At 37.3% G+C, this 11,809-nt stretch overlaps 1 protein-coding gene across 1 annotated transcript; it reads left to right on the forward strand.

The window, feature by feature from the left end:
* On the forward strand, window positions 8-2,006 carry LOC107625617 (aldehyde oxidase GLOX). Its single transcript, XM_016328302.2, has one exon. It carries the CDS (start codon window positions 87-89, stop codon window positions 1,701-1,703), a length of 1,617 nt encoding a protein of 538 aa, XP_016183788.1. The 5' UTR covers window positions 8-86; the 3' UTR covers window positions 1,704-2,006.

The following is an 11,809-nucleotide window of genomic DNA, read 5'->3' on the forward strand; positions in this document are numbered from 1 at the left end:
TAATCAGAATAGAAGCTTCACTTCACCTCACTTCATCACCCTTCAGTTTCTTATTTCCACTCACTAACACAAACACTATCTTCGCCATGGACCAGACCAGTGTCCTTGCATCTCAACTATGCTACTGCTTCATCATTCTTTTCCATTTAACTCACTCACGTGCCGATCTCCCCGGCACGTGGGAACTCCTCGTGGCCGACGCCGGCATCGCCTCAATGCACACGGCGGTGACCCGGTTCAACACGGTGGTCCTCTTAGACCGAACAAACATCGGCCCATCCCGCAAACTCCTCCCCAAAGGTCACTGCCGTTTCGACAAAAACGATGCCGTATTGAAGCTTGACTGCTACGCTCACTCCGTCCTCCTCGACCTCCACACCAACCAAATCCGACCGTTAAAAATCCTCACCGACACGTGGTGCTCATCGGGGCAGTTTCTCCCAAACGGCACTCTCCTCCAAACCGGTGGCGACTTAGAAGGTTTCAAAAAGATCCGGAAAATAGACCCGTGTGACATAAATGGGTCATGCGATTGGGTTGAGCTAAACGACGTCGAATTAACGGAAGGACGCTGGTACGCATCGAATCAGATCCTCCCTGACGGTTCCGTTATCATAGTTGGTGGACGTGGCTCCAACACCGTCGAATTCTACCCGAAACGCATAAATGGTGCCATTTCGTTCCCGTTCCTTCTTGAAGCAGAAGACACGCAAATGGATAACCTCTACCCTTACGTTCATCTTCTCCCAAATGGTCACCTCTTCGTGTTCGCGAACACGAAGGCGGTGATGTACGATTACACCAAGAACATAGTCCTTACGGTGTACCCGCAGCTAGACGGTGGTCCACGGAATTACCCCTCCGCGGGGTCCTCCGTCATGCTTGCGTTGCAAGGAGATTATTCCAATGCGGAGATTGTTATCTGCGGCGGAGCACAGTACGGTGCGTTTCTTGAGCGGAGTACGGATACTCCGGCTCACGGAAGCTGCGGCCGGATCTCTGCAACTCAAATTGATCCGGTTTGGGTCACGGAGGACATGCCGTATGGGAGGATAATGGGAGACATGGTAATGCTACCAAACGGCGACGTTTTGATCATTAACGGCGCTATGTCGGGTTCGCAGGGATTTGACATGGCATCGAATCCCTGTTTGAACCCGGTTCTTTACCGGCCTAACGAACCGTTAGGCCTTCGGTTCATGGTTCTGAACCCGGGAACAGTTCCCAGGATGTACCATTCAACTGCGAATTTGTTACCCGATGGAAGGGTGCTTCTTGCAGGGAGCAACCCGCACGTGTTCTATAAGTTCGATGCTGAATTTCCAACGGAATTGAGAATTGAAGCGTTTTCTCCCGAGTATTTGGGTCCGGATAAGGCGAATATCCGACCCGAGATTTTGGAGGTTCCCGAAACGGTGCTTTTTGGAGCGACGTTTAATGTGATTGTGTCGGTTGAGTTGCCTGTGGTGGAAATTGTGGAGGTGAATTTGGCGAGTGCGCCTTTTGCAACGCACTCATTTTCACAGGGTCAACGTTTGGTCAAACTAGCCGTTACTTCTGCTGTGCCGGACGGTGGTGTTGGTAGGTATAGGATTGGGTGTACGGCGCCGCCGAATGGGATGGTTGCGCCACCGGGTTATTACATGGTGTTCGCCGTGAATCATGGCGTGCCTAGCGTTGCACGTTGGGTGCACGTGTCGTAGTAGCTTCGGCAATCTTTAAAAAAAAAAAATCATGTTGGGTTCTGATTTTTCGAAACTTGAAAAATTTGGAACATTGGGATTGTATTTGATTACAGTAAAACATTTTTAGTTTTGGATTCTGCAATTGTTAATAGTATTAAAAGGAACGGATAGTTTACGCAGTTGGTTGATTTGTGTTCACTAATGAATTATATGATCAAATGGAATATTATTGAATTATTTGGTTTAGTTTTGTTTTGAAGTTTATTATTTAGTGTTATTGTTTAAACAAAGGTGGACAGTTCAATAGATCAAGTCTTCATGATTTTGTGTGCAGTGTTTCACTAAGATTGATTATTATAACTTGTAAGGATCACAATTATTTGAGACAGAGAAAGTTGGTGTGAAAGTTACACTTCATACTTTTGGCTCCTTGAGATGCTATTGCTGCATAATGTGACTTTTGGGACCCTAAAGTGTATTACTTTTAATACACTTATGAAATCAATGTAGTTAGTGGAATATTATGCTTAAAGAAATGAGATTATATAATATATGACTTTAGAAGAAAAAGGAATCACGGGTATGATTTTGATTAATATAACAACTGAAGTATAATTGTTATTCTTAATTATAAATCAATCAGCACTATAATACAAACTGGTGCCAGTATTAATGTATTATGTTGTCGTGTATTAATACAACATAAGTGATGTTAAAGTGGGACATACTTAGTTCATAATTAATTTTTTTCACACTCAAAGCAAATAACCCAACTCTGAGACTCTGGTTATGGAAAGATGAGCTTCTTTAGTTCAACGACACTCCTTACTTTCATGGAGATTATAGATTATCTCTAATTAGTAGAAAGTACTAAACTACTAATGCAGATTGATTTGAGTGCTAGATTGAGGTATTTTGAGTTGCAAGTCTCTTCTTTCTCAAGTGATTTCAAGTGGTGGGAGATGATGATGATAAGCGCCTAAGATGTAATCTCCTTTCTCCTGAGGTTGTCCCTCCACAAAATGCAAATAGACTAACATTAAAGTACATTATGTTTTAGCGTTGATCAAAATTAAAAGATTAAAATATGTNNNATCTAATATCTAATATTTTTAAATTTTTTTAAAATTATTCCTAATATTTAATTTGATTCAATTTTATCCTTAACGTTTCAAATAAGTTTTAATTTTATCCCTACAGTCAATTTTTTAACCGTCAATAGTTAATGAATTTTTTTTTTCAATTTTACCCTTATTCCAAATTTTAATTTTAATTCTAATCTACTTAAAAATTATTGTTTCGTGGGTTATTTGAAACTGGATTATATTTGGATTGAAAATGTGAATCCCAAATACTTAGTGGAGTGGTCTCCAATTTGATCTGTGTCAAGGAGCCGCCGTCCGAGTTGTATGTTTGAAGAAGTGGGGATAGTACCTGCAAGACACTCCGATGCTTAAGTTAGCAAGGGAGTAAAGCAAGTTTAGATATATTGGAACTTAAAAATACCTGAGGGATCAGTGTATTTATAGGTGAAGAACCAATAACCACCATTGGAGTAGTTCCACCTCTGGTGGTGGATAACTGCCCATTTATCTTAGAATTGTTGAGATCTCTCTTCTAGAAGTGGGCGAGAGGTATTAGGAGGAGGTTACAACTTCCTTGGAAGTGTGGATTGAGTGATGTGGCACCTTGGTCCGACCTGTTAGAAGGTCGGCTATAAGTGGGTGATAAACCCCATTTTTAGGGTTTATCCTATACTTAATCTAGTGGATTTAATCCATTATTCTCACACTTATTCATACAATTCGCATGTTTTACGTTTTCCTTCATGATTTTTGTGCTATAATTGAAAACATGCTTCTTTGGCCTTAAAATTGCTAATTATTAATCCTCTCTTATTACCATTCGATGCCTTGATATGTGTGTTAAGTGATTTCAGGATTTATAGGGCAGGAATGACTTAGAGGATAGAAAGGAAGCATGCAAAAGTGGAAGGAATACAAGAAACTGAAGGAACTGCTAAAGCTGTCCAGCCTGACCTCTTGGTACTAAATCGACCATAACTTGAGCTACAGAGGTACAAATGAGGCGGTTCGAGTTGCGTTGGAAAGATAACATACGGGGCTTCGCAACAATATTTAATTTTCCATAACTGCCCCGAAGATAGGCGACGCGTACGCCTGAATCACGCGTACGCATGACCTGGAGAAAATTCAATCCACGCGCACGCGTGGACGACGCATACGCGTGAATTTGCCGCGTGCTGGACGTATCAAAAATCGCTGGGGGCAATTTCTGACCCAGTGTTTGGCCCAGAAAACACAGATTAGAGGCTATAAAGTGGAGGAATCAATTCATTCAATCATACAACTTCTCATAATTCACAATTTTAGGTTTTAGATGTAGTTTTTAGAGAGAGATAGGCTCTCTCCTCTCTCTTAGGTTTTAGGATTTAGGATTTCTCTTAGTTTTAGGTTTATTTCTTCTCCATTCCAAGTTCAATGTTCCTTTAATTTAGTTTTTCTTCTACTTTTATTTACTCTATTACTTTAGTTGCTCTATTTCACTTGCTAATTATTTATATTGCCAAATTGGCTTATGAACTCTTCATGTTAGATTTGAATTTCTATTTAATGCAATTTGAGCTATTTCAGATTTATGATTTTTATTTAGCTTTTTACATTCTTAACTTGAATTGATTAATTGGTGACACTTGAGTTATCAAATCCTTTGTTAATTGATAATTGGAATTTACTGGCTGATTTGGATCCCTCTAAAGCTAGTCTTTCCTTAGGAGTTGACTAGGACTTGAGGAATCAAATTAATTAGTCCACTTGACTTTCCTTTATTTAGTAAGGGTTAACTAAGTGGGAGTAATGAACAATTTTCATCACAATTGATAAGGGTAACCAGGATAGGATTTTCAGTTTTCATACCTTGCTAAGAGCTTTATTAGTTATTAATTTACTTTCTTACAATTTACTTTTCCTTGTTCCTTATTCAAAAACTCCAAAAAGATAATCTTCCATAACCAATAATAAATCATACTTTCCTGCAATACCTTGAGAGACGACCCGAGATTTAAATACTTCGGTTATCAATTTTATTAGGGGTTTGTTACTTGTGACAACCAAGTTTTTGTACGAAAGGATTTCTTGTCGGTCTAGAAGCTATACTTGCAACGAGGACTTAATTGTGAAAATTCTAGACCGCGCGAGAGTCTCGTTCGTCAAAATGGCGCCGTTGTCGGGGAATTACAAACGTGTGCCTTATTATTGGTTTTTATAAATATTTGCTTTTTCGTTTCTCTATTAGTGTTTCTAGTTTTAGGAGTTTATTTTCATTAATTTTTATTAATTTTTATTTTCTTTAGCTATTATGAATTCTCACCCCTCTGGTTTCAAGTTTGGTTCCAATGTTGTTGTAAGGAATGGAAGCTATAATAAGAACAGGCATCAGGTTGGAAGAATCAAAGATGGGAGAAGCCACAAGGATTTGATCAACCCTCTTGGCAACAACCCCCTCTAATGCGCTATAACCAACAACCATCCTACGATGCATGCCAAAACAATAGTTATGGTGGACCTTTTCGTGACAACCAACCTCCACCAAACTACTATGGTCAAGAGCCATTCTAGGGAGCTGATAAACCACTATTTTATGGTTTATCTTGTACTCAATTGAGTGGATTTTATCAATCTTTCATACACTTATTCATATGATTTGTATGAGTTTACGTTTTCCTTTCTGATTTTATGCTATGATTGAAAACATACTTCTTTGGTCTTAATTTTGATATGTTTAATCCTCTCTTATTACCATTTGATGCCTTGATATGTGCGTTAAGTGTTTTCAGAGATTACAGGGCAGGAATGGCTTGGAGGATGGAAATGAAGCATGCAAAAGTGGAAGGAATACAAGAAGTTGAAGGATCTGCAAAGCTGTCAGCCTGACCCTCTCGCACTAAAACTGTCATAACATGAGCTACAGAGGTTCAAACGACGCGTTTCTAGTTGCGTTGAAAAGCTAACGTCCGGAGCTTCGATTTGATATATAATATGCCATAGTTTCCCTGACGCTAAGCGACGCGAACGCGTGCTCCACGCGGACGCGTCGCAGTGACGAAAATCAGCGTGACAGATTTCTTCTCCAGTGATTTCTGGGCTGTTTTCGACCTAGTTTGCGGCCCAAAAAACACAGATTAGAGGCTATAAAGTGGGGAAATCCATTCATTCATGATCATGCTTTCATAATTCACTTCTCATAATTTAGATGTAGTTTTTAGAGAGAGAGGTTCTCTCCTCTCTCTTAGGATTTAGGATTAGGATTCCTCTTAAAGAAATTAGGATTTCTTATTATTTCAACTTATTATTTCAACTTCCTCTCAGGTTCAATATTCCTTTAATTTATGTTTCTCTTTTACTTTTATATACTCTAATGCTTTTATTTGTATTTGACTTATGTTGCCCAATTGACTTATGAACCATTCATGTTAGGATTTTCTTTATTTAGTATAAATTGAGGTATTTCAGATTTATGATTCTTATTTAGCTTTTTATATTCTTGGCTTTAATTGATTAACTGGAGGCTCTTGAGTTATCAAACTTATCGTGATTGTTAATTGTTATTTTTGCTAATTGAATTGAATTCCACTAACTCTAGTCGTTCCTTAGGAGTTGGCTAGGACTTGGGGATCTAACTAATTAGTCCACTTGACTTTCCCTTGCTTTCGTAAAGGTTAACTAAGTGGGATTAAACTCAATTCTCATAAGGATAACTAGGATAGGACTTCCGAGTTTTCATACTTTGCCAAGAGTTTATTTATTAGTTATTTATTTATTTTTCTTGTCATTTAAATTACCTGTTCCTTACTTTCAAAACCCCTAATTTACAAGACTCATAACCAATAATAAGAACACCTCCCTGCAGTTCCTTGAGAAGACGACCCGAGTTTTAAATAGTTCGGTTATCAATTTTAAAGGGGTTTGTTACTTGTGACAACTAAAACGTTTGTAAAAAAGGATGATTTCTTGGTTTAGAAACTATACTTGCAACGGGAATTTATTCTGAATTCTAAACCGTCAATCTTCCGTTCTTCAAAATGGCACCGTTGCCGAGGAATTGCAAACGTGTGCCTTATTATTGGTTATTGTAAATATTTGCTTTTAAATTGATTTATTTTCGAAAAAAAATATATTTTTCAGATTTTTAATTTTAAATTTTTTTATCTTATCTTATCTTAGTTTTAAATTTCAAAATTCAAATTTTTTTTTCAAAAAATCATATCTTTTTCAAAATCTTATCTTATCTTATTTCAAAAATCAAATTTCAAAATTTAAATTTCAAATTTCAAATTTCAAATTTCAAATTTTTAAAAAAAATTTAAAATTTAAAATTTAAAATTTCAAAATTTAATTTTCAAATTCAAAATTTAAATTTCAATAACCTTTTAATTTAAATTTGTTTTTATTTTCGTTTTTAATTTTTATTTGCTATTATGAGTTCTCACCCCCATCGCTTTGAGTTTGGTCCCAATGCTGTTGCAAGGAATGGAAATTATTACAGGAACATGCATCAAGGTCAAAACAATCAGAGATGGAAGGAGCCATGAGGATCTGATCAACCCTTTCGGCAACATCACCTTCCAAGATACCATGGACAACGACCATCCTACAATGCATGCCAAGACCATAGATATGGTGGACCTCCTTGTAGTTACCAACAAGCCCCGCCATATGCTTATGAACCATCTCCTCAACACAACTTTGAACTACCATACTCACAAGCCCCTTACCACCAAACACCACCATATGACCCTAACCTGTATCTACCATACCAACCACCTTATGAGCCAAATGAACCATACACAGAACCGCCCCCATTCCAACACAACTACTCTCATGAACCACCACCTCAATATACACCATCTCCTTATCATTATCAAGATGAACCACCTTCCTACCATGAACCCTTTCTCCTAACAAATAAACCCTCCTATCCACCCCAAACCTCCATGGAGAAAGCACTTACCGATCTAAACTCTACTATACAAGCTCTCGTCGCTCAAATTGGACCACCAAATACCTTCAACAATCAACCCTCAAGCTCTAGTGCACTTTCTTTTCAACCACAGAATGATCTCTCCATCCCATCACCACCATCCATGGAAGAGCACCCACATCCATCAATCCAAGAGCAACATGATCCCAATGATGCTATTGACATGGAACAAGAGAGAAGGGATCATCTTCGCGAATCCATACTTCATAAGGAGCTAGAGGAGGCCCTAAAGGTGAAAGTAGTAAAGACCCTTGAAGTCAAAGGAGTGGTTGAAGAATTAGTGGAGAAAGACATCAAGGAGGAGTCTGATTTTGTCTTAGAGCAAGAGGAGGCCCAAAATGTGGAGATAGGAGAGACCCTTGAAGATGAAAGAATAGTTGAAAGGAGTTGTCATGGAAAGAAAATCATCAAGGATGAGTACGATTTTATATTAAAATTACTGGACAAAGCAATAATTATTGAAGAGGAAGAAGTGGTTATGAACCACCCGGATGGAATCATGATAATCAACTTGAAGACGGGTGTAGAAACAAGATTTGGGATCCAGGAATATATGAGGATTAATTTTGGGAGCTCAAAGCTTGTGAAGAACTCCATCAAAGCTTGAGAAATTTACTTGGTATTGATAGAGCTTATTGGAAGTCCAAGCATTGGTGAAAGTTTCAAGACGAGTTCAAGCACAAGCCACCATAACAGGGAGCTCACCAAATATCCAACTTAAGGACTTTAACTAAAAGTGCTAGGTGGGAGACAACCCACCGTGGTATGATTGTTCCATCTTCAATCTTATTTAGTTTTGTTTGTTTTTGAGTTTTATTTTATTTTATTGAACCTGGAATTATTCATAACATCTGCATCAGCATCTGTATACTGCATTTTGCATTTTGCATTAAAAAAAAAACACGCAACGCGACGTGGCAGCGTCGCTGACGCGTCCGCGTCACCAGTGCGTTTTGAAGAAAAGAGAATTGGACAAAGAGTCATGCGAAAGCGTGGCTGGAGGCATGCCTTTGGCACAAATTAATCCACACGACCGCGTCGCTGACGCGTCCGTGTCATGTGGGAAAAATGCCTCCCACGCGTCCGCGTCACCCAAGCGAACGCGTGGCCTTGTAAAATCGACGTAAACGGGTGTTTGGCAGCAAGTTAGGCTGGAATGGGGCTGGAACGGTGATAGAAGCACAAGCCTTACCACGCGATCGCATCAACCACGCTACCGCATCACCCAGATTTTTGGCAAAATGCATTTAAAACAGAGAGTTGCGCGACCGCGAGGCTACCCTCGTGCTAATGGCACAAATTACTCCACGCGAATGTGTGACCCACGCGTCCGCGTCACTTCATAGAAGCGCTATCTGCGCGAACGCGTAACCCACGCGCTCGCGTCGCCTGCGCCGCACAACTTATCCTGATCAGCGCCAATTATCTTATCTTCTCTTTTCTAATCCTAATTTTTTTCTATCTTTTCTTCTTTTTTCTTACTTTCTTCTTCTTCTTCATCTCTTTAACTTCTCATCCCTCTTCACTTCCATTCTATTTCATTTAATTTATTTGCATACTTTCATTCATTGCATTATTTTCATTGGTGTTAGAAATTTATTTGGGTCATTATTTTCTATATTTTTGTGGATTATTAAAATGGTTTGACAATTATATAGGGTTGTTTTCATGTTCAATTTAATACTTTCAATAGCTTATTTACCATGCTTGCTATGTGTTCATGAAAACGCCCGTATGGCATTGTGCACTATTTTTAGATTTCTTTTATTCTACTACTCTAAATGCTTGCTTTTCACAAAACCTTTTTTATATTCTATTAATTAAATATAATTGTTATTCAAACATGTTAGTTTGAAAGACTTGGTAATCTAACTTGGACATGGAATGCTTGATCTATGCTACTCATGCCTTTGCCAGCATACCAATAAACATCTTGCATTTAATTGTCATTACATGCACTTGCTATATTTCCATTGATGAACTTTTCACATGTAGTCATGACCATGTGTTAACGTCACTCTTTTTTATTGTGCATTGATTACCACCTTTCCCACTCTCTTCCTTACTCTAACCCTTAGCTTTAAAAGGTTACTTTCTTTTTCCCTTTTCAGGACGGCCACCAAGAAGGGTAAAGAAAAAGCTACTCCCAAACCACCGGCAAGGAAAGGAACAAAAAGAGCCCAGTTGAGGAACCACAACCCCCGTCCACCTACACATCTCTGCATGCACCGAGGACGGTGCAATCTTTAAATGTGGGGAGGTCGATACCGATCTCCATGGGTTAGTTATTTCCTTCTCAACACGAATGTCTTATTTTCTTTATTAGTTCATCGTTGCATTTACATGTTTGATTGCATGTTTATTTGATTTTGTGCATAATTTACCACTTGGTTGAAGTAATATTTTCTTTTTCAAGAAATTTTTATAGTATTTCACTAATTTAAATTGAAAATTTTTTTCTGTTAAAACTTGTTTGAAGTTGTATTTGGAACATAGTTTAAAAAGCTAAGAACACACAACCTGTGAGATTTTGAGCTTATTTATATGGTTACATTATTTAACCATAAATTTTTATTCTTGTGTGTTTTCTTCTCTATGATTGTAATCTTTGCTTTGTTCCATTCTATATGTCCACTATTTAGTGTATTTACATACTTGCATATGACTGAGGCCATTATTTGTTATTAGCTCATTTATCCCAAATAAGCCTACCTTGTACATCATCCTTGTTAGCCACTTTGAGCTTTTTAACCCCCTCTATTCCATAACCACATTACTAGCCTTAAGTAAAAAAACAAAATAAAAAATCCAAAGTTGAATCCTTGGTTAGCTTAAGATAGACATTGTGTATAATTTAAGTATGGGGAATTTTATGGGAACATGGGATGATATATATAAAAAAAAGGGGGAATTAAAGTGAATAAGTTATTTGAAAATTTGGAAAGCATGCTCATGTGAAATCAAAATAATTAAATTACCATGTGCATTAAAAAAATAAAAATAGAAAATAAAAATAAAAATATTAAGTAATTAAATAAGGGGATACAAAAATTCTCCAATTGCAAAATAAAAAGAATCAATACACATGGGACAAAATTCAAAAATAAGTTTGATACATGAGCATGTAAAACAAAAGTGGGAAAAATTTGGGTAGCTAGGTAAAGCATTTTAAATTATATAAAGTATGTATATGTTAGGTGAGATCTTAGACTAATCAAGGATTCACTTTGTTAGCTCACTTAGCCTTATATATATATATATATATATATATATATATATATCCTTACCTTTACCTCAGCCCCATTACAACCCTGAAAAGACCTCATGATGTTTGCATTGGTATACCAAATATTTGTTGATTGGTTAGATGAAGAACAAAGTTTAGAAAGCATGATTAGAGAAGAGTAGAGTGAATTACCCTATACACTTGAGAGACTAGTAAGTTTGATACATGAGCATGTAATACAAAAGTGGGAAAATTTGGGTAGCTAGGTAAAGTATTTTAAAATTATATAAAGTATGTATATGTTAGGTGAGATCTTAGACTAATCAAGGATTCACTTTGTTAGCTCACTTAGCCTTATAAGGCTAAGTGAGCTAACAAAGTGAATCCTTGATTAGTCTAAGATCTCACCTAACATATACATACTTTATATATATATATCCTTACCTTTACCTCAGCCCCATTACAACCCTGAAAAGACCTTATGATGTTTGCATAGGTATACTAAATATTTGTTGATTGGTTAAATGAAGAACAAAATTTAGAAAGTATGATTAGAGAAGAGTAGAGTGAATTACCCTATACACTTGAGAGACTAGAGTGATATACACTACCAGTGAGGGTTCAATGCTTGATTCTATGTTCCCTGCTTTCATGGGCTATCTTCTTACAAATTTACTTGTCTTTTATTGTATAATTTGAATTAGTGAAATCTGATTTATGTTTGTCTTGGAAGATTTATTTACTTTTAACCAAGTAGGTAGAAACATTTTTGCATATAGTTGCATTCATATAGATAGGTTGCATTTCATACATTCTACCATTCCTTTTCACTCCTTTA

Source organism: Arachis ipaensis, chromosome B02 (assembly GCF_000816755.2).
Source record: "Arachis ipaensis cultivar K30076 chromosome B02, Araip1.1, whole genome shotgun sequence".
NCBI lineage: Eukaryota > Viridiplantae > Streptophyta > Magnoliopsida > Fabales > Fabaceae > Arachis > Arachis ipaensis.